The sequence below is a fragment of the Meleagris gallopavo genome, chromosome 1 (assembly GCF_905368555.1).
Source record: "Meleagris gallopavo chromosome 1, MGAL_WU_HG_1.1, whole genome shotgun sequence".
Taxonomy (NCBI): Eukaryota; Metazoa; Chordata; class Aves; order Galliformes; family Phasianidae; genus Meleagris; species Meleagris gallopavo.
This window is the reverse complement of record NC_139404.1, coordinates 11,559,341-11,583,244: the sequence shown is the minus strand read 5'-3', so window position 1 is coordinate 11,583,244 and position 23,904 is coordinate 11,559,341. Positions and strand designations below refer to the sequence as shown.

Below are 23,904 nucleotides of genomic sequence, written 5' to 3'. Positions count from 1 at the left end.
ACTTTTGCTCTTCCAGAAGATCATCAAATCCCAGTAGTGGACGCTCTCTCTTTCCTATTTTGTAAAGGGAAAACTAGGTAGATCTTCTATTAAAAGTTGCATTCAGCATACTAGAGCCTGTAAAATTTAAACTACAATGAAACATTTATTATCATACGTAGAAAAAAATGAGTGGAAGTGACAGAAAAGATTCTGGACAAGGTGTACCTTTCCAGCCAGCAATTATGATAATCGGTACTTCACTGAAGTTTTGTGTTGAAAAATTAGCTTGCAAGAGTAAATTATTTCAGAAACATAAAAATAAAATACAGTTTTCTTAAACTGAACTTCAGTGATGTTTTGTTGTTTTTTTTTGCTGTTTGTTTGTTTGTTTTTGCTTTGCTGTTGAATTGACAGTAGCAACATATTACTTAATGGAAACAATAAAGCTGCTGCTTTTCACATTTGCAAACTTCTACAATACTCTGATGAGATTTTAACCTAATTTCTTTTGTAATTTTGAAGAACAAAGCAGTTTACAATTCTCTGCAGAAAAATGCTGCAAAACTTAATTATTTTGATATTTCAGGAACACAAAGCAATAATTAGAGCTGTTTCTCTTCAAATGCACATTTATGTAGGCCATTGTGTTTTCTATACATGTATGAATACAATAACTGCAGGTACTATGAACAGACAACAACACAGATCATACTTAAAGTAGCAGTTTTGTAGATTCAAATACCAGTGGTTAAATAAGAGAATCTGTCTTTTTCAGAAAGAAACAGAATTGCACTGCATTGTGCTTTTCATTTGCGTAATACAATAAAAAAAGAAAACCAGATGAAAGTGAAAAGAAAAATTAGAAAAAGTGACTTCTTTGCTTGCCAATTATATCCAATAAGCAGCAATATTGCAGTGCTACTAAATTCATCGATAGGATGAAATGCAGAGAAGCAAGTCCTAGCTTTTGCGGGAGAGAAATAAAACCAGATTATTAGCAGAATATTTGTGCTCCTGCTGCTTGTCATGAATGAATGCATAAGCAATGTTTATGTATTCATCTCCGATGACTGAAGCAAAGTCATTAAAATATACCCTAATAAGCCTTACTCATCTCTTCCCTACCCTGATGAAGAACTAATTAACTGCTAGTCCATCCCATGCTACACAACTGCTGACTTCTTCTCAAGCTTGTTATGGACACACGTGGGTAAGCAGTATATAACTAGATTTAACACAATAAATGCCAGAATTACAAATTTAACCAAGGATAATGAGAACATAGCTCAAACTCTGACTCAAAATCTTCTAAATAATCCTACACAGATCAAAACAAAATAAAAACTTGCATATTTGCTTAGGGATGTATTTTATAAGTACTACAATTGTGGTAATATGACAGCTGTTGAATGTTTGCCAAGTTGATGTGATATTCTTCAGCTTCCAGAAGTGAAAATTGGGCTCTATCAGAATCAGTTTTTTCATCTCAAACTTGGCAGCACATGTCACCGAAAAATAAGCTTGAAAGCACACTTCTGTGAGATTCATGGAGCCAAAGAGACAAACCTAATGGAACACCTAAGTTTTTTTATAGGTAAACTTGAAAGGAAAGAGATCCCTTCCCACCAGACTGCAGAGTCACTATTGTCTGTTCATTCTCTTGTGCATTTCCCGCCAAAGGCACAGCCATCACCTTGTTGCAGCTGGCCAATGAAACTGCTCTGTAAGTGTTCCCAAGATCTCCATGTGAGCATCATCTCTGGTCTTCCCTTGGAGGTACAAAAGAATTAAGGTATCAAGAGTGATCACAACAGCATACAGCGTGCTGTACAGAGACACACATTCCTCTGACACAGTTGTTCTGCACAATACTATCTCAACAGTGACAATACATGACTCACAGGGAACAGGGCAACTGTGCACAGTGCCATACACACAGGATAAACCAAAATAGAGAGCAATCCATTTGAAATGCTCCTCCCTCTCCTAAGGAAATTCCCATTGTATCATTATCTCTTGTTACAGCAGTGAATTAGAAGCAGTTTCTATAAGCATATATTTAACATCTGCAGTGAACAGGAAAAAAAGAAAGTTTCAACCTTGTGCCATGATGATGCTGCAACAGAAGAATGTGAGTGGAACAGTGCAGCACTGGAGCATGGCAGAATCATTTGTACAGCTCCTCAGGTCCCATGCTTGATGTACCCTTACGTACAATGTGGTAATAAGTTCCTCAGAAAACCTGGAAAATGACCATTTCTCTACATAGCATCTGACAAAATCAGTGTGAGAATCAGGTTTTCATAACCACTCATTATATCTTATTTCTATACAATTCTTAGACCTTTACTAATTCTTATGGCCAGATGTGAGAAGTGCTTTTTGCTTTGCGTTTAATGGATCTGACCATACTGATCTGCTTAAGCTTTAACTTTGAAGGGCTGTTGGCGTTGTGCAGATCACTTCATTAAATGGAATCATATAATGAAAGAAAATTAAGCTGCTATAAACATTACAGTATTGCACGGGAAGTGGTATGTTATTTTATAAAACAGAGAAAGTTAAGACCTGTCATATTCTTACAGAATTCAACTAGGAACACGGAGTACTAAATTAACTCCCTCTTCAATTCAATGAAAGTTCACGAAAGATTAAGTTTTATTTTATTGGTAAAACCTATCTATGCTCGAAGTTACGACTGCTCCTCTGTACACTTCCTATGTAATTTTAGTTATGTTCTTTTCTGGTAAGTTTAAATCTCCCTGGAAGCAACACTACTTCACAATGTGTAAGCAAGGTGATAGTGTTCTCCTTCTTTTTAATCACTCACAGGGGAAGGAAAGAAACAAAAGTGTAACTGCTTCAGAAAAAGCTGCATGAAGTGAAACAAAATATTCTGCCTCTTTTAACTGCCTTTAGAAAAATTACATTCACAGCAGACTCTGAATTCAAGGCAATCTTCAGTCTAAAACAATCATTTATTTTTCTGATTACTAAAAAAATCAGGAATTTAAAGAAAATGTTCAATGAAGCACACAATCATGTAGAAATTCATCATCAGATGTAACCTACATGTTCCCTCCACCATTCAAACAGCTTCACAGACACGTCTTGTGGTCTAATCCTGTGATGTGTATTCTGGGAGGAACTCGTTGGCTTGCTCAATGGGAGGACAAGAGATACATTTTTTGCTCAGAGCTTACTGTCTCTCCAAAAACCTAATTATTCTCTTCAAAGTCAGCTTTCATCTAGTCCAGTGATTGTTTGAGAGCAAAGATGTTTTAAAAGCAGAATAAAAGATCAGTTACTAAACTTTACATTTCAGTTCGTGTCACAACATGTCCTTAATGAAAACAGCAATGCTGTGAACCTCCGGTCACTCTCACCCAAGTCAGGAAGACTTCTGCCTTTCTGCACAGATGGGATTAAATGCATGCCTTCACCAACCTCTCCATCTATTCAAGGTCAGTGAAAAATACCATTAGTAGGTTGTGGTGACAAATGAAATGTAAGGGACTTATAAGGGCAGATCTGCTTTTTAAAAATGAAGCTGAGATATGTCATACTTGAATGTTTAACATCTTTTTTACTGAGCTTTAACCATGACCTTGAAAGGCAGCTTCAAAATGGTTGTTACTTCTATACAAAATAGTGATCTTTTTTACTCTAGAATTTCAGGCAGAATCTTTAAATTTTTAAGTCATTATTCTTTTCACTTGACCTAAAGTTACCAAAAGAAGATCTAATATTGCCACAGTGTTATGAAGAGTTAGTGTATGTGCACACTGCTCCCTGCATGAAGCCATCACTGACAAATTACAGTGTCACTTCCAAGGTCTATACTGAGCTAAAGGAAAGACTACAAAGCTGCACTTCATTTTCTCCCATGACATACCTGCTTTTCATGCCCCTCCACTATCTGATGGACAAAAAACATCAGGCGCAAAAAGCAAAGAACTTTTTTTTCTCTAACAAACCTCCTACTTTATCTTTCCCATTGTCCTTTACACTATTTTTCTTTTGAGGCTCCTTCTTTTGTAAATGAAGGAACATAAATCTGTAACTTAAAAAAAAAAACAACAAAAAACAAAATCTTTAATCTTTATTCAGAATTTTTGTTTATGATGCTAATGGAGAAATAACACCTCCTTGTTTTTATTGTTGTTGGTTCAGTCTGCTACACTTAATAAAAGAAGGACAGGGACAGTATAACTGCATAATGCAGAAGCCTTCTCTTTTCCTTCAGGATCTACTGCTTTTTCAGAACTTTCAAAAAAATTCAGAACTAGTTAACAGAAACAGATAATTTAAAGCACAGACTTAGATATTTTCACTTCTTAGTAGGCAAGAAAAGGCTCTTAGAAATATTGTCTTTTGGACTTCAAATATTTTCAGAAAGAAACAGAGGTTAGTGGAAGCATGGCCAGTGATGAATCCCTCAGATATCCTGGCCTTTCTTTCTCTTCTTTTCTCCGCTTTGGAAAGAGCAGCACTGTTACATGCCAGAAATAATCTTGTATCTGATTCTAAAGATTCTGAAAGGTAATAATCTCTACAAATTCCTACCAGACACTTCAGAGTTGGGAGATGCAAATTGAGGATAATGACAGGAAAGAATAGGAGTAGTTAAAAACTCTCTTTTTGTGAAGATGATGAAAGCAAAAATTTTCTCTGAAATTCATCGCTCTTTTTCAGGACATGGCATTACAACATACAAAACCAGAATCACAACTAGTCTGTGATAGCTTGAACACCCAGATTACAAAATTGTCTCTAGCACTAATTACCACATTCCTGAGTCAGTACAATTTTAATTGAGTATTTAGACAGTGGCAAGTTCGTGCCCCAATCACAAAACAAGAGCAGATGCACTTGCATTGTAGATGAAAGGAACTGATGATCTCAAGGTAAGTTTTCAAGCACTGCAGGAAATGATAATTGTTTTTCAAGTATAGAGAAAAACAGAGATTTAATCTATAAGACTATTTTGTTTCATATCCAAACCCATTCTGTTTGATGCACAGGAAAAAAACTTGCCCCATAGCCCTTGGTAGTCAATGGGAAACCCTATGTTATTTCAAATACTCCTTGAATGAAAACTTGAAGAGCAGAATGACTCATTCAAATGTACATTTCTTCTCACAAGACTTGGAAAGAAAGAAGAGGAAGAAAAATATAAAACTGGTCTGTTTTATTATGCCATGATTGAGAAGGTTATCTAGAAGAAATATAATTGGAGATATATTTGGAAGGAGCCTTGTCTATAATATAAACTAAACCTACAATGTTCTAATGCCTAAACAACAGCCTTGGTGTGAGCCATCTTCTCCAACCTGTGAAAGACATACAGACACACGCCACAAGCCTCCTTTCATCCTTCCTCTTGCCCAGTGGATGGAGGATTGAAATCGGACACCAAACTGCCAGCTTGGTGAGCAGCAGGCCAGCTAAAGCTTAGAGACAGCATGGGGTGTTCTCTCCTCCCCACCGGGTATGCTTTCAAACAAAACCAATGACTTTGTGCTTTGTACAGTACCTGGTTCATTTTATATGAATATCAGGGGGTATCGACCACTTTCCTTCACAGAATCAATCCCAACATGAGATGTGACTGTCCATACCCATGTTTCAGCTGCACAAGAACTTACACCAACAGAAATGTAAGCATTTTATCTCTCCCTAGAGCTAGACGGCAAAAGAGCATAGATTTGATAATCACAGATCTAGACAAGCACCAAAAGTCTACCTAAGTCTGCCTATGTCCCCTTGTGAATCTAAGCTTTAGGTCCTTTACATTGCTAAGAAATATAAAGTAACCGGAATATGAATGATGGCTAAGGTACCTATGGTAGTTTTAGACATATAAGTGACTACATCATATTTTATTCTATTCAGCCACATGCAAACCCAAAAGCTGTAAACACCATGAAGAAGTTGCTTTAGCTGCAACTATATAAGCAATTTCTCAGTGATAATCTGCTAGTGTTGGCCGCTAAAGGGAATTTGATGTACCAACTAATCACCACTGAAAAATTTGAATGCTTTTAACCTGCCTTTAATTTATTCCTGCACCTCCTGAATGTCAGTAATTCATATAATCTTCTTCAATTGAAGATTTTCTTGCTTAATCTAGTTCAAAAATATTTTTTGGATAACCATTTATTTTCATCCTCAAAAATTGTAAGCCATATTATTCTAAGTTATTCTGTGGGCATTTTTTACTAGGTGACAATGCAAGAGGAAATTAGCATACAAACTATGATCTGTAAGTACATGAGTTCAATGAGGAATGATAAAAGATGTATACCCCAAAGACCTGGTATAACCAAGGAAATTAGTACAAGATTAATTCGTTGCCAAAAGCTGTTAAAATAACTGGAAGAGCCTCAGTCTGCCCTTAAGGATTTGAATTCCCTCTACTTGTACAAACGGAATGATTCTGCCATCTTCTGCAAATAAATTGTTTCTATTCGGTCAGGAAAAATACATGCAGCCAGATGGGTCTCATCAGCTGCAACTTAGCAAAGCACAGCACAACCAAGAGAAGCTGCATGATGATGGCAGACTGAGGGGCTCAGTATCAGGTTGAGATAGGTTGCATAAGTTGCAACTGTTAACTGAGAATGTGAAAAACTAAATGACAGCACTGTACATACGTATAGCGGCAGAGCAAAAGCATTTTACCAATGCTGCTACAGCTACTAGGAAACCTGTAAAAACACCTTCTCAAAGGAAACTTTGCCGAAGTTTAAATCATAGTTTAAATTTTTCAAAGAACTAAAGGATACTAATGATGGGCAGGAGTCTGTAAAACACGTAAAACACAACAGGAGAGAATTCTACTGTATGATTACTGACACACCTGTGATCAAATTTTCCAGGAAGTACTCCACCCATTTCTTCTGCAGAGAAAAAATGAATTCTATTTTTGCAAAATTACGAGGGTGCATATTTAAAACTTTGAATAAAATTATATTATTCTGTTTCTATGTGATTAACAAATGCCAAAAGTCAGGTCAAGCATCCAGTGAAGCCATTACTAATACGAGTTGAAGAACACATGCCAGCACTAATTTGAGTTGAAGAAGAAAGGTTGCATGTCAGTCGAAACCAAACATGGGAATCATAAAATACAGATGACATGAAATGAGTGGTGTGTGATTTGTCATTAGCAAAAGCCACTAGAATGCAAGTAAAGACTATGCCATCGGCCACACAGAGTGAATTTCAGTCTGTCCTAAATATAAAATGATCAACTATTTTTGAGAACAATTTGAAAATATCTTATGAGGATGCTATATGCATTACTGATTATATTACATGAAATACAAAGGAAATACATTAATACAATAACAACACATAATTTATTGTTATGAGAATACTAAGGATCTCTAATCTATAATTAGAAAAAAATATTGCTTTCTAGAAGGGTTTATTTTTATATAATTAATAATGATTTATAAATTATTTTATACAAAATTTTATTATAAATAAATTTTAAAATTTTAAAATTTCAAGAATTTTAAAGGTGAGATTATAAGACCATTTTGCATTTAAATCCAGATCACTGCTTTCAGTGATCCTTTTGAAATACAATCTGGAATCTCTGCATTTTATTTCTTTTTACCAAAACGTGCTTCTGCTATCTCCACAGTAAGAACAGTTCCCTATTCAGTAACACTGAAATATATTTGACAGAATGATTTGAATATTCCACATTAGACTGATAGCTAATCAAGAGGATGATGATGTGTTAATAGCAGTAATAGTCTGGAAGAAGAAGAGTGTACAGAATGGGATCAAATGCTGGAGATACAGGAGAAAGATGACATCATGGGACAAAAAGGGTACTTTTGTATCTCAGACATGGGGCTACTGGAGGCACTACTACACTGACCATGGCTTACTGCACACAGATCATGTTGATACACAATTTCTGCTCTTTATTTTATTACATCTGTTCTTATTTGATGCTAGAGTTACATCACATCTGACACGTTCCATATCTTCCTCATCTTGACCTGTATTTATTTTATTTGGTTTCCTATTATTTTAAGGTGAGTATTTAAAACAGATGGATGTGTCACTGAACAGCTGAGAGTTGATGTCTTCATTATGTAGAATTGAGAAATTTCTGAGCAAAGCTGACAGAAATGTGTTTTGTTTCTCATGACAAACAGTGCAATGTTTTCCATCAACCATGCAATTTGTAGATATAGTTTGGGCATCTGTTTACCCTAGATCTTAATTAAGATGAAATCATAATTCACTGTGATAAATAAAATAACATTGTTTTTTTTTTGCTTGGTTTTCTATTCTAACAATACTTCACACTGATGGCAAGGCAGTGCCTGCAGCCCGAACACACTGTGAGCCAGAGCAATACTGCATACCTGCTGACTGCACTTATTGAATAACATCTGCTCTGAAACAGACAAAAACACCCATAAATTCACATGGAAAAGTCAATACAACGATGCATAAGCCAGAACCAGACAGTCCCAGTGCCTTCAGAGAAACATGTCAGTGTTACTGTGCGCATTTCCAGGTGGTAAGTGGAAAATATGTTACGTGTAATGGAAAAGAAAGGAAGGTCCACAGGGTTTAAACATTGTTCCATCTAACATCCAGCACTGACTATGCTTTAGGTTTATTCACGCACTGTTCTTTGCCTCCTCTACTTAGGCTGTCAGTTATTTGAAGCAGTGACCTCCTCATAATCCTAAGGTACATGTGGCTGCGCTGCATATAGCATAGCAGGGCCCTCACCTCACGTAATTACCTGATTTGGTTTAATTTTGCTTGACATACAAAAAAGGCTGAACAGGCCAATGATTCTGCTTTAAATACATCTTGGAGGTGTGCTCTGGTAGATACACAACAACAAGGTTTCCCTAGAGCACTGCATTGCTCTATTCTGAGCCATCAAAGTCGAGGCTTAGCAATAACTAACACTTGTCTGAAAGAATAAAGTAGTCATTAAAGTTAGGTACTGTTATTTGCAGAGATGCGAGCATTTCTTGGCAGCATGGTGTGCTAAGCACAGGTTATTTTATCCTAAGAATAGATCCACATGACGTCAAACTAGCAGAACTTCAACCAGCAATATCTGGACTTCTTAATTTGTTTATTTTAAGAACAAAGCTGTGCACTGAATTTCCACTCTTCAAAGATACTTCTGACACTGAACTAACTTTTACGGAAAATATATGAAACCACTGGCAAGTCTGTTTCACACTCCCCTTTGCTCTTGCTATTAGACTTTTTAGAAGAGGAACAAAGTATTTATGAAAGAAATTTGAAAGGATTCATATTTGTTCAAATATAAATTATACAAATATATCCTCATATCCTTATTCAGAGCAGCAGAAATACACAAAGTGCTCCTGAACTGTGTGTACCCTCACCAAATATATACTTACCGCCCACTTCACTCTCCCACTCTTTCCTCAGCTCTCAAATCAGAAACTTCAGGTGAAAACACTAGTTTGTAATTGGAATTTCCTTCAGAATTTACCATGACTAAAAGGTTAGTCCCTTTTAATAGTAATTACTATATAGTAGCAAAAAGTATTGGAACCAATAAAAATTTATCTTCCAAGATTACATCTCTCACATCCAGTGCCAGGAGGAGGAGATGAAAGTCACATCATATTGCCATACTTGGAAAACCAGAGGTTCCTTCATTTTTCTGATTGGTACTCATGGAAAACTGTGAATGAGTTCAGCCTCCTAAAATATTGATCCTCTCTGCTAAAGGAAAAATCTATGATAGCTGTGGAGATGGAGCTTTTTCCAGGGTTGAAAGTATGGAGTGAATTGCCCCAAAGCTGTCTCCTTACTACCCTGCAGCACCTTCTGCTCCAAGTAGAAAACACTTATCTTATTAGCTTCACTATCTTAAAAGAAAATAAACTAATGGTTGAAACTTTCTCATACATGACCAGAAAAAAAAAAAAAAAAAAAAAAAGGAAGTCCGGTCAAAACAAAATATTACACTACACATGCTTGTCTTTTGGAAAGGAGACTAGACAACAAACAGAAGCACTTTGCAGTGTGTAACATTTTAACAGCACACAGACGATACTGCAGAATGTAGGTTAAATCTATTTGTACACGGACTGGATTATACTAGAACTGAACAAAATAATGTCTGAATGCGTGGCTCTTTTTAAAGTCATTCACAATGCAATATAACAATGACCCAATAGTCTAATTATATACAGAGGATGAATAAAAGTAAGAAATAAATGCAGAAAGGAAAGATATTGTGATCACAGATTCCAGTCTGGTACCTATACTGTCCTAACACAGAACAATCATAAGGCAGACTAAGCAAAGGAAGGAATTATTACCACTATTTCACATATTGGAGAACTCTAGCACATAATGACTGTATTTCTTGCCCTTGTTTGCACACATACAGAATTTGGCTGTCACAGACTGAACCTTTCTTCCTGTGTATCTGACAAATGTCCTAAATAAACCATTCTTTCTACAAGACTTCTGCATTAATAGTGATACAGCATTATCTAGTGCAATAAGCCAGGGCTGCATACCACTCCTACCATTTTCCATCATTGCTGTTTTTCTAAGTGCAAACACTAGGAAGGAAACTTCTCTATCGCTTTTCTTATTATTTCACATGATCACTTCTAGCACATGCCAGGTGTCTGGGCTGCAATCTCCACTCGTGTATGTAAGTGCAGTGGGATAGAGCCATTCATTTCAGCAAGCCCAATTACTACTGTCAATCTGAGGTTATATCCCAGAGGATATCAGTGGTAATCTCTTCAAATTAATAGATGATTTTTTTTACTTCTATGAATCAGCTTGTCACTGTTTGACTTCTTACAGTGTTATTTAATCACTTTAATCACTTCCACTATCATTTCATATTCCCTGCCTGGGAGAGAACCATACAGACTATTTTCAATCACAGCTCCACTATTTTGCAAATTCTTATGGAAGTGAAATTTGCAACTTATGGAAAGAAATACCAAATGAAGCAGGACTGACCATGATGGTTACTACCAAAATTGTTTTCCTGCCACATATTAACCTCAAAGCTTCATTCTTGTGATGACATGAAGTTAGAGCCATCTCTACTTACAGTAGGACTAGAAAGGTGCACACACATGTGGCAACTGCAGTTTATATGCAGTGCATACAAAGCACAAATTGCAGCACAACTAAATGTTGTCTGTCCATAGCATTCACAGTCCTAATACATTTCATGACCTTTCTCTTGGCCAGACTTAGACAGAAAATCAAGGATCACTTATCTATGTTTAACATGTCTTACCATGGCTTTCCAACACACCTCAGTAGTCAGTGCCCCTAAACAACTTCTGAATAAATTTAGGTTATGAAAGTTGTGCTTAAAATCCATACAACAGAAGGGGGAGAAGAAAATGCATGAAACATGGTTTAGTGAAATCTTTTGAGTATAGAGACCTGTAAGCTTTTCTTTTCTCCAGAACTGTCTTTTATCATTCTTTGATTTCCTTAAGATTCTCAGCATATTTCTCTCCTGCATTACTTCAGGTTTCTCAGCATCTGAAGTCCAGTCCTCCTGCTTGCGTTGAAAAAAGAGCTGTGTCTTGAAAGAAGACCACTGTCTTTCTTTCGAAGGGTAATTTTCTTTTTTGTTATTTACAATACTATATCTTTATTTTCAGTTTCCTGACCTTCTCTATTGAAAGCTCTATTGCTTTTCTAACTAACCTTCAAATTAACAGAACTTTTTTTTCATTTTCTTGTTTATGTATCAGTTTCATTACTGCTGTCACACAGCCCTGGGGACAGAACTAGTTAACGGCTGTATCTCCAATGCTGGAAGTACAACTGCACTACATTCTCCCCTAGAATACAAGTATGTAATTCCTGTTGACGATGCACTAAGAGTCACTTTCATATGGCACTAAGAATGGCAATGGCTTATAGAAGGCAACATTTGATTCTTAGGATCACATAGTCATTTCCAATTTGGTAGAAAGCAGCACTGCAAGAATACAAACAGAGAAACCCAAGGGACCAAGCAATTTGTCCCATTCATAGCAGATCGTTTCAGAGGGCAGAACTGATCCACTGTGTTTCTATTTATCCATCCTTTGGTTAACATGGAATAAAATACAATGTACAATTCAAATTTTTATCCGATAAATACCATCTTACCCATTTTCAATACATTTGGCTTATCCTGATTTAAAGCAGGTATATATTTGTTTTTCTGATTCCTTGCTTCAGAGAAAGCACCCCCTCATTTCAGATAAGTGAAAGAAGTATGAGTTTGGCCTGGAAAGCCAATGGCTGAGAAGCCAGCAGTCATGCCCCCTGCCCTCCTAGGGACAGTGCTGTCAATCTGAACAAAAGCAACAGACAGGAAAAACTTAAGGTCAAAGACTGTCTTATAAACGTCCTTCTGGTTTCACTGGCAATTATTCCTCTATAACTCAGAAAAGATTGTAGGTGTGTTTTTAAAGGCAAAAGATTGCCACCTATTTGTCATTTTTTTCCTTTTTATATTACAGCTTTGCCATTGGAAATAAAGGCTGTATCATCTACAGTTGGCTTTCTCTATATTGCAATTTTTTTGCACAAAAATTTGACCAACTGAATGCTGCTGTTGCTGTGTCAGCATCTGATGCAAGATTTGCAATGTGCATGTTAGTCTGTGCTCATTATTCACTGAACTTGTGGGCAATGTTGTAGCCAGTTAAACACTACTGCATGCTAGAGAAATCATCTCCCTACCTGTTAGTGTTTGGACCCATTAATATCAGCCTACAGAATTTCAAAAATTGACTGCGTTAAGGAGAAATTTTTCTACATCATCATCCATGAAAAGTAAGCTCACAATTCAAAAAATAACAATTTATATAAGAAAAAAAAAGAAAATAGTTTTCATCATTTTTCTCCTAAACACAAACAACAGAGACAGAATAAAACTGGATTTAAAAAGATTCCTCTCAATTATGATTGAGGGGAATTCTGGGTTGCAATCTATGTGAGGGTGTCCTTTTCATCTACTTGATTACAAAAACTTCCTTAGCAAACCATGTAGCACTCTGCCTAAATTTTTAAATGTCTTTTTTTTTAGATCACAGACATTTTCATAGAACTTTCAAGAGAATTTCCAAATAAACAGGCTACTTAGGCTTGGGTACTATTTTTTCCACACACTACCATTGAAGGCCATCTTCCACTCCACCCAAGAACATACTACTTACCTCAAGATTCAGTTGCTTTCATCCTGTCACTCTATTATTTTTTAAGGTTCTTACTTAGTTAAAACCATTCAGATGACAATACAATAATCAAGAATCTATCCATATACAATGACAGAGAAGTTGCATTAATTGCAGCAGAAAGAAAATGTAATTTTGTGTAACAGGTTTCAAATTTTGGTCTTTGTTCCTTTTTGAATGATAAATTTGCTCCTGTTGCTAATGTATTCTCTTGATCAATGAGAGTGTTTTCTTATTGCCTTGATTAAAAAGAAATAAATAAGTAAATCAACTGAGTCATCATGTCCTTACTACCCATATGCAGTACCTTGTACCTGTGTGCAATACTTGCCATATGGTTAGATTTTCCTTATCTTAAATCTGGATCTCCAGCATCAAGAATTGGGTGATAGGACTATAGTAAGTATACTTCTACGGTAAAAATTATCCAGGCATCCTAAGAAGTGGGATTTAACCTCAAAACCTCTTTGTACTTGCCTTTGCTCTTCAGCTCTGGTTCTCAGTACTTTCAGACAAAGCTAATTCATCACAAACATTACCAAGATACAATGTGTTTTGTTTTATCCTGCAGTATCCTGCAGGTAAATAGTCTTTAATTTTTGTCTGCTCTCCTTTTTAATCAAGGATCTACAGAACTCCTGAAATTAAGACATTATATTTATCTATTTTCAGCTTCCAAAACAAATGCAAAATGATTGAGCCTCTTTTTTTGGCATTTCAAAGCTCAATTCTTCAATGTAATGAAAGAAGAAGTTGTACAGTAGCATTCATAACAGGATGGCTTTCAAAGACCACCCACCCACTGCCATATATAAATAGCATAGGCACTTATTTAGGACATCTTCCTATCATTCCAGTGTCAAGCATGCAAATTGAAAGATGTACTTTTTTTTTTTTTTTTTTTTGCCAAAAAACAGAATAACTTTTTTTATGTCTACCAAGCAATTATTTTGAGGGAAGAATAATGGAAACTTGGTTCCACTGCAATTGATATGTTGCCTGTCAGCCAAGTAGATCTGTTCTGAAAGGCATGGCTGTGACAGTCTGACATGTCTTATGTTACTCTGCTTAATTTCATGTCTCCTGCAGAATCAGACAATTTCAGCAGCTATAAAAATGATTTTAGAGGTTTCAAAATACCTTCGATATGGATATAGTTGACTCACAGAACAATAAGAGAACTAACATGTATACACATTATGAACGTTCATTGCCATGCCTGTTGCACCTAACATCTCCCAGTTTACATGTTTCCTATATTGGCCTGATGCATTTTGAATTCCAAAGTATTATTCTGTGAAGTGTAATACTGTGAAATATGAAGCAGATCAAACTCTCTCTGTTGGACATCAATTTAAACAGCCCAGAAAACTGCTTTTTTTTTCTTTAATTTGTGCCTTTCGCAACTACTGAAGAAAAAGATTATTATTCCACAGCCAGTTTATGAAAGCTACAACTACGAAAACATCAAGCAGTTTCAGATATTAATTCAGAATTAGACAGTTCATTTCTTCTCCAGTAATGTGGAAGGCATAAACCAACCCACTAATCTATTTACAAGAAGACTGCTTCAACTACAGTTCACCTCTTAACACTTTGCAAATAGCCTCGGCAGCATTAACTCAGATAGTCTGTTGCCACTAAGAAACCAGATCTATGCATCTCCACCTACTCACATGGCACTGTGCGGAGGTAGAGATTGTCTCTTATGATCTGCTGGAGCTCATGGTCTACCGAACCTTTCTGGAACCGTAAATTGAGGTAGTGACGAAGGTCCTTATCAACAATGCCTCCTGTCAAGGAAGAGAAAAATGAAAGCATGATTTAAAAACGTATTGCTTTAATGGAAGCAATGAATCACTTTTTAAAGTCTCGGTAGCTCATTTTCCTTCATGTTTCTGTCAAGACAGATGACAGAAGCACAAAGCTTCCCAGTTCAGGCATGCAGCTGATATAATACTATTTAGTATTGATGACGGTGTAAAGGTTAAAAACAGTTAATGACAGTTGGCTAAATCTGTTCAGAAAATACAGTCAGATGTCATTTTTTTTTCCTGCACAAACTGGTAACATAATTATTGTTATTATTACGTAAGTACATGCATACATATCTACATACTACATTATCAAGTATTATGTTTCTTGTGACCATGGAACAATTTCCTACCCATTTCTTATACATAAAATACTTCATTCAAAATGTCTCGGCAACGTTCAGTGTTTTTTGTCCAAGTGTAGCCAAAATAAAATGCAGCTGAACTAATTGTTAGCTGTAATTAATGACTATACAAACATGATAAAATCCTTTGTGTTATTTATTTCCAGTACTGCTTACATCTGAAAAAGAGACTATAGCAAACAATAGTACATATTTTAATTTCATCACCGAAAAGAGTTATTACTAATACAATATTTTAGCACCATGCTGCAAAAATATGTGGAAAACAAAATTGAGATAAAGAACCCTGTATTTACCACTCTTAGCACAAGTCTAGAACAAAACAATTTAAAGTACTGTTTAGCTAATGACTAGTCTAACTTGTTTCACTATCAAAGTGTCTAATCCAATGTGATTAATAAACATTTCTTGATAGAATTCCTCTCTATTTCCTTTAACATGGAGTATGGATCATGTTTATAATTACAGGGGAAAAGTCTACAAATAACTGCATTTCTTCCCCCTCTGCAATACAGACATAAGAAAAGTATAGAAAATCTTTAAAACACTGCATTCTGACACATATTGCCCAGATGAGAAATTGCAATCAAACTGATCTCTAACTTGTTGCTTCATAAATTTAACCTTAAAATACCTTTTGGAAATGGCATTTGCTACTGAAACACCTGCCAAAAATCTTATCGACTTGCTCTCTGTAAAGATTTTCCCATAAAAAGCCACAAAAAACATTCCCACCTAATTATTTGAAAGTCGCTGCAGAGTACAAAGGCTAATAAATTAAAATATATTTCTCCTTATAGCTATTACTATTTATCTCTCAATTACAAATCCGTAATTTCATTATTGATGCTCCTTTGTCAATAACTTCAAAACCTTTTGCGCCAAGTTTATGAAAAAGCTTATAAATAATTTCTGTCATCTTTAGCTCAAGGCAAAAGCAGCAGACTTTAATTAAAAATGAAAAAAAAAAAAAGAAAAAAAGAAGAGAGAAAGAAAGAAGTCCACACTCACAACAAACATGAAGTAATACCTGTGTGCCCAGTTCCCATGTGCTGAGAACCTTCATACAGATCTGTTTTTCCGGGATCCAGATTAAGCCACTTAGTGCACTACTTTGGTACCACTAACCTTTTCTCTAGTAATGGTCTCTGTTTGCAGACCAGACCATCCTTACTTCTGCCATGTTTTTTGTTTTTTTTTTTTACAAGATTTCAGTGGAGGTGAATGCTAGAGGAGGCTGCACAAACATGTTCTGCTCTTGATTGCATTTTGCTGTCCTTTCTGATCAGCTGCAGAGAGTAAAGGTCCTGCAGCTCTTGCTCTTCTTGCTCTAATATACAGAACATACCCAGTGATGCACATGCTTTCTGGCAGCCTGAAAAAATGCCAGCTCAAGAACAACAGCTGCAGCCTGCCCACTGACATAAACCTGAATCATTCAACTTATGACATAAGTAAGTTTAGAAACCTACACAGATATCTGACCCTCAAAGTGTGTTTTTTGTTTTATTTCAAACGCAGTCATTACTTGACCATGTCATTCCAAACTGGAGTATAATAAGGTATATTTATAAGAGTATTTACAAGAGAAGGTGTGCACAGCCTTCTATTTGCTACAAACAAATTTAGAAATGAAGTTTTTAACAAAAGTAAGATCCACTGAATTATAGAATGGTTTGGGTTGGAAGGGATCTTTAAGATCATGCAGTTCTCATCCCCTCTGCTACAGGTAGGGACACCTCCCACTACACCAGGTTGCTCACAGCCCCATCCAGCTTGACCTTCAATGCTTCCAGGGTTGAGGCACTCACAACCTCACCTGGCAACCTGTTCCAGTGTCTCACCACCCTCATAATATAGAATTTTTTCCTAATATCTAATTGAAATCCACCCTCTTTCAGTTTCAAACCCTCATCCTGAGGGTTCCCTCGTCCTGTTGCTACATGCCCTTATAAAAAGTCCCTCCCCAGCTTTCCTGTAGGCCCCTTTCAGGTACAAGGCCGCTCTAAAGATTCCTTGGAACCTTCTCTTCTCTGAGCCGAAAAGCCCCAGCCCTCTCAGCCCCTCCTCATAGGTGAGGTGCTCCAGCCCTCTGAAGATTTGCAGATTGTGTAGGAGAAAAAAATGAACTTATCAGCTTTCTAAAGTAAGAGAAACATACATTTTTTTCTTAATATCTGAGAATCTACCGTAAGTGAGCAAAGTCTACTTTACAGAGCAGTCAGATGAAATATAGACAGTATCTATACTGTCAACAAATTTTCTTCTTTAAAAGGAAATTCATTTTGTTTTCTGACCTTACTGGCATTTTTCAGTTCTTTGGGCATAAACTACCTTTTGTGGTATCTGGAAAAGCAATGAATTTTATATCCTGGAAAGCGTTAAAAAATAAAACCATGCCAGAGTTCTGAATGAGATGAATCAGATGCAATATTTTTAATTCATTTCTCAGTTGTCACTTTTTTGATTTTCCCCCCTAAAAACCTTTGTGCTTTACCAGATGCTTGTCAGAAGCATACTTGATTTGACTCCAGATGTGCTTTCCAGATATTTTTAATTCTCGACAGGAGCATTTGAGCAGCAGCCTGATCCTTTTAAAGTACAAGTTGAAGAAAACATAACAACTGTAGATTGGGGCCCTAAGCAGCTGTAGTGATTCACAAAAATACAAAATAGCCATGATTTAACAGCAGTGAAATAGATCTCAAATTAGATAGCTTAGAAATCAAGAATAACATGAGAAGAGGAGGAATAATGGGACCATGTCCTTGAAAATGTTGAAACAAAAGATTGAAAATGTTATCAGTCGGTTTACTTTCACAGGAAAAAAAGGAAATTAAACGACATTGTCATTAAGTTCATAGAAAGGGAAGCAATCAGCAGCATTTTTTTACAGAAAGTAGCAGCACACCTATACTTAGTGGTACAATGTAATTCAGTTAGACAAGTATCTGGTACCCAGGACTGACTTGATTTCTGGAAAATTTGGCCTTCCATTACTTTCCCTTTTCTTAGTCTATTTAAAATCATTAAAGTGTTCAATATTCCTGACATGCACCTAAGCCTGTAGCTTCCGCATACTCCCTGAAGACCACAGCAGAGCACCTCAGAAGGCTCAGAGGCTGCCAGTGTCTGTAGCACTGCACCACCAGCCCCAAGGCAGCTCAACAGAGCTCGCAAGGAGCTCAGAAACAAGGAGCTCACAAAGGCCACATCCTGCTCACTGTACGTCAGTGAAAGGAAGAGTCCCATTGCATGTCAAGGGTATTATACAGCACAAGTTTTCAAAATCTAACCCAGAGGCCATAATTAAAAATGTTCTTCGAGCACAGGAGGAGGCTAACAACTCCATTATGGAACATTCATAAGCTTTCTGCCATTTAGGGTTTTTGGCTTTTTTTTCTTCACTTTCTTCACTAGAGGCTTCAGTTTCATTTCACTCCAACGAATCCCATTACTTTGTTAGCTGGGAAATAAACATTCCCAGTGATGGCCTCCTTCTTAAGTGTTGTCTGTTTTAGCTACCAGTCATGGTGGCAAACTCATAACTACAACTATATTTGACAGAAAAGACCTTAAAATTGAACTAAAAAAACGCTGCGTCTGCATGTTTTACTCACAAACTTAATGAGAAATGTGCACCTTTATATAGTATTTTAATATATTTCTGTCAAGTTTCCTGTCCTTTCCCTTCCTTGCTGCTCAGCCCAGAGCAGAGGAGCTGAGGGGAGGCCTGATGGCGGCTGCAGCTCCTCACAGGGAGCAGAAGGCAGCACTGAGCTCTGCTCTGTGTGACAGCGACAGGGCCTGAGGGAACGGCATGGAGCTGTGTCAGGGGAGGGGTGGGAAAAGGGGTTAGAGAAAGGGTAGTGGGCACAAAACAGGCTGCCCAGGGCAGTGGGCACAGTGCTGAGCTGCTGGAGTTCAAGGAGCGTTTGTACAGTGCTCTCAGATAAGGGATTTGAAGTCTAGGTGGTCCCATGTAAAGCCAGGAGTTGGGCTCAATGATTCTCAGGGTTCCACAAATATTCCTAGCTTGAAAAATCTATGAGTAAGCAAACTCTAATGTCTAGATTTGCAACTGTAAAAGTCTTGTGTCTGAAAATTAAGTAAGTAAGTTAGGACGCGTACCTTGTTGAAACAGCTTATACTAAAAGACTATGGGCATTCTATCTCCCTTCTATTGCTTTACTTCCACAAAATGTTTTCAACAAGCTCCAATTTCTGACTGCAAACAAGTGACACATACTTTCAGCCAGGTCAAATGCTTTGGCTGAAAAGCCTTTTATCAGATGCAGCATGACTATTTGACTTGAAAGTCTCAACCCAAATATTTATTCAGGTGCTATCGAGGAGCTTTATATTTCTAACATGACATGCCCGCATGGATATCTGACAAGTGATTTTTTCTGTTCCTCTTCAGTAGAAGACTTACCATTTAGTGCATGCCAGAATAATTTCACTTTCATTATTCACAGATGATCCAACTGACCTCTCAACCATTAGTCCAAATTATTCACTAATTATCATTAGCCCAAATGGTTTCTTAATTCATTAGCCCAAACACATTATTTAAAATGGACATGGGAATATGTGGTTTATTAGTTTTTTTTTTCTACTGTTGAAAGGAAGTCTTTTGTTCATGAAAGTAGCTGCAATTGTTATTATTATTTTTTGTGTATGTGTGAAAGAATATCAAGACCATCATAAATAAAAAGCTGTGTATGCAGCTTAAATGCTCATTTCTGATTTTTTTTTTTTTAAATGGCTCAGTAAGAATTAAGAATACCTGAAATTGTCATGTAACGGTTTCTATCAGTCATCCATTCAGAAACTCTATACTCAAATACATGTCAGAATGAAAAGATAATAGAGATTTTTGTATGTAAGACCTAATCTGGGATGACCTGTTGTTCTGTTCTTCAGATCCACACAGCTCTAGACTGGTAAATGATCAAAATCAGCAAAGCATTTATTGGTTTATTTGGAAGACCAAAGCTTGAGCAGCAGTGAGGGACTGGCAGTACATATCTGTGAGAAATTCTGTGTAAGCCAGAGCTCTAAAACATGACTGTCTAGGCAGGCTCCTCACTGCAAGTTGCCTATGGTAACTGAAAAGATTTTAAACAAAAAAAATTATCACCATATTTCCTATCCAGATTTTTCCCCAGACGGTCTTCTCAGGAAAAGAGTAATGTTCACCTCTGCAGACAGCTACTCTTAACTCATAACGAAGTTCTTGAATGAAACATAAGATATGTCCACCAGGTATTGTTTTCAATAGCTGAATGATACTTTATTGCAATAAGCTTAAAAAAAAAAAAATCCATAAAAAAAGCATTAATTAAAGGAGAGTTGGTGTTTAACATCATTCATATGAACACTTAAACAGAAGCCCTCTTGAACTGATTAATAAAGATGTCATGTACTTAACATTTCAGAACCAGTATGAAATTATTGGCTTTAATTTTAATTTTAATTTTTAACTACTAACAGTAAGAAAATAATAAAATATTTTTTAAGAGATACGAAAATTCCTGAGTAATAACAAAATATGGGTTGGATTTTATAAGGACTGGTTATTAAAATGCAATCCGCAACTAAACCTATTGCTTAAAGGATTCCCAGCAATCTTATCTAGCGCTAAGAGGAGCTTTCACTTATCCTTGTACACTGGGCATATCCAACCCTGGAAGTTACTTTAGGTTTCCATGTTAAATATATAATCACCATAACAATATTCTGAAAAAAGTACAATAACACCTGTAAGTCATAAAAAGCATGTACTGCATTCCAGTTATCATCTGAAGATTGCACATTACTATTTTAAGATCTTTTCCATCTCTACATTAAACTCTGTGAGTCTTTGAACTTTTGTCTTCCATCACTACCTTCAGCCAAATCTGACATCAAAAGTCTTATCCTGAAAGTCTCAAAAAATAATGGGTGAGCTACCCATCTTTCTGTAGACTATACAGTAAGATAAAGTGTAACAGAGAAATATGTGGAAATTATGAAGGAAAATTGGACACCTCAGGAAAAAAATTCTTTCTTTTATATTTTGAACCACTCTGATAAATTCACTTATGTTAATGGAGATCTCACTAAATTAAGAGAGTAAGGGTTTTGGTAAACAGTAGATCTTGTGCCTCTTCTACATGCCATATATAATGAAAGACAACAATATTCAGATTTCTAATTGGAAATGGCCTTCTCTTCTAACAGCCCACATGCGGCAAAAGAAGGTGATAACTGTGCCTTTGCACGGGAGACAGACTACAGAGCTATAGCAGGTAATGAAAGAAAATCAACTAATCCCTTTCAACAACCAGTAACAGCTCAAGAGGATTGTAATCTTTATCAAGAGAAACACTATTCTCTCAGCTGCTAGGCCTTACATAACAGTGAGGAGGAGTGGAGCCCCTGTGATTCTGTGATCCACCCCTTCCAATTACTCAGGCGTATTGCTTGCACCTGAGTTCCCTGGATTGGCCATGCCTTCTCACCCAGTGCTCAACCATTGGCTAATGCTGCAACCCAGCAATTACACTGCAGCCTACTATTTGTAACCTTTCCTTCTCTTTCTATGCATTGATTATATTAGTGTATTTTTGCTGATATGTTATATAGGATATACATATGCAGTGAGCCCATACGCTCACTGATATTTCTATCCTTAGATGCACCTTTTATTTCCTTCTCTTAGCATTAAAAATTTAAGGATTTAGAACATAGGAGCATAGGGCCTATGGGATAAATTGCAGAGGGACAGTATAGAATGTAGACTGTGTTAATAATAAAACAAAATCTAGCCTAATATTTAATAATTACCTCCACAACAATCCCCAAATGCTCAGACTTGGGTGTATGTCCTATTTGAATATGTACTTCCATAAACTCCATGAAAGTTATGTTCTTCCTGTTCTTCCTGGACTAGGAGACAGGCTCATATTTGCATATTCTCTGACCAAAGTACACTCTCTGCCTTGCTAAGGATGCAGGCAGCTCGCTACCTGAGGACAACCCATGTTTGGTTTCCCACCATCTCACATGCGCCCTGAGACAGGTGCTACTAGGCAGTTTGTGATTAGGCCAATGGACACCCTGCAGTAGCAACAAGGGGAGATCAGGGATAGGCACTTCCTCAGAAAAATGTAAAAACATATTTTACATTGAATTATCTTTTTAATTTTGTGGCTAACCTCAAGCATGTGTTTGAAATATAAGACTCCAGTTTGTACTGTGCTTGTGCATGATACTAGGAGACTGTCAACTGAGCTAAATGTATCTGCATTTTGTATCTTGTTTCTGATTACTGAGCTACAGGTCTTATTAAAATATTAGATCTCCAGTCGTGCCTTTCATTGTGAAACCAGCTGCAGTATATTCCACAGTCTGCTGACAGATGTAACACTGACTTTAAGATAGGCACTCCCAAGTTAACCTCAGAGAACTGTCATTTAAGTAGTAAAACTATTTTGTATCTTTACTGTTCAGAAGTACTTTGCTTTGGTCCCTGTAGTTAACTGACTTCTTAATGCAGTTATTGACTCCAGTCACTGGGAAAACCATTATATAATTGGCTGGTTAAAAAAAAAATCAAGCTGCATTTCATGAGAGAACAGTCTTTCAGAAGATTAATGTTTTTTCTTCTATGTTTTAGTCAGCAGATGTACAAATAAAGTTTAAAAAAAAAAGTATGAAGGCTGCTACCAAGGCTCTCTGGAAATGAACTGCCATTTACTCTGATTTTTTAAATTCACTAAAGCAGCACTTCCTCATTATAGAACAGAGCTGTTTGTAGGTGCCTCTAGTATATTGTTGATTTGACTGATAACTTACACATAAACATTAATGATTGCTACTGGGATATTTAAAAGACTGTAATTGTTCCTACAAGACTTACTACAAGGGAAATAATCACCTTTGCAGATGTTTTTGAAAATCACTGACTACATTGTAAGGGATTATAGATTCACTTAAAAGTGAGAATCTCAAAAATGACAGTCTCAGCTTGAACAGTCAGAGCCCAGGATACAATTCTCATCTTGAAATTTGAACACATTGACAGAATTCTTCAAAGAGTCCTTACTTACTACCAGACACTGAGATGCTCCCAGTCATAGAAATCTTTGTATTTGGACAAAGCACACCACAGCAGGACTTGAATCTTGTTAATGCCACTGTTTGCTATGCAACCTAACTCCCAAATACAGCTCCCAGAGAAAATGATGGAAAGCTCTCAACTGACTTCAACAAGAAAAGTTGCAACATGGAGATAAAACACCTACAGATATTCTTCAAAAGGCCTGGAAAATTAATGGCCCATAAAGCTGAAAACTCATTGAATAAGGTTAACCAGAGACTAGCTGTAGCATACTAAAAACATTTGCATAGAATTAAGAAGCTTGCTTTTAGCTTCAGAAAAACACTTTTATTTATACTTGGGCTGAATACATTGCCAGGAAGCTGTTTTGAATTCTAGGAAAATCC

The 23,904-nt window shown here is 36.5% G+C and overlaps 1 protein-coding gene across 10 annotated transcripts in view; it reads right to left on the bottom strand.

The window, feature by feature from the left end:
- Positions 1-23,904, bottom strand: part of MAGI2 (membrane associated guanylate kinase, WW and PDZ domain containing 2) — a 710,219-nt gene that overhangs the window by 492,596 nt on the left and 193,719 nt on the right. For all 10 annotated transcript variants that reach the window (XM_085216633.1, XM_085216640.1, XM_085216656.1 and 7 more), the window contains exon 2: positions 14,909-15,025. In XM_085216633.1, coding sequence (XP_085072759.1) covers positions 14,909-15,025 — 117 coding nt within the window. The remainder of the gene's footprint in view (positions 1-14,908; positions 15,026-23,904) is intronic.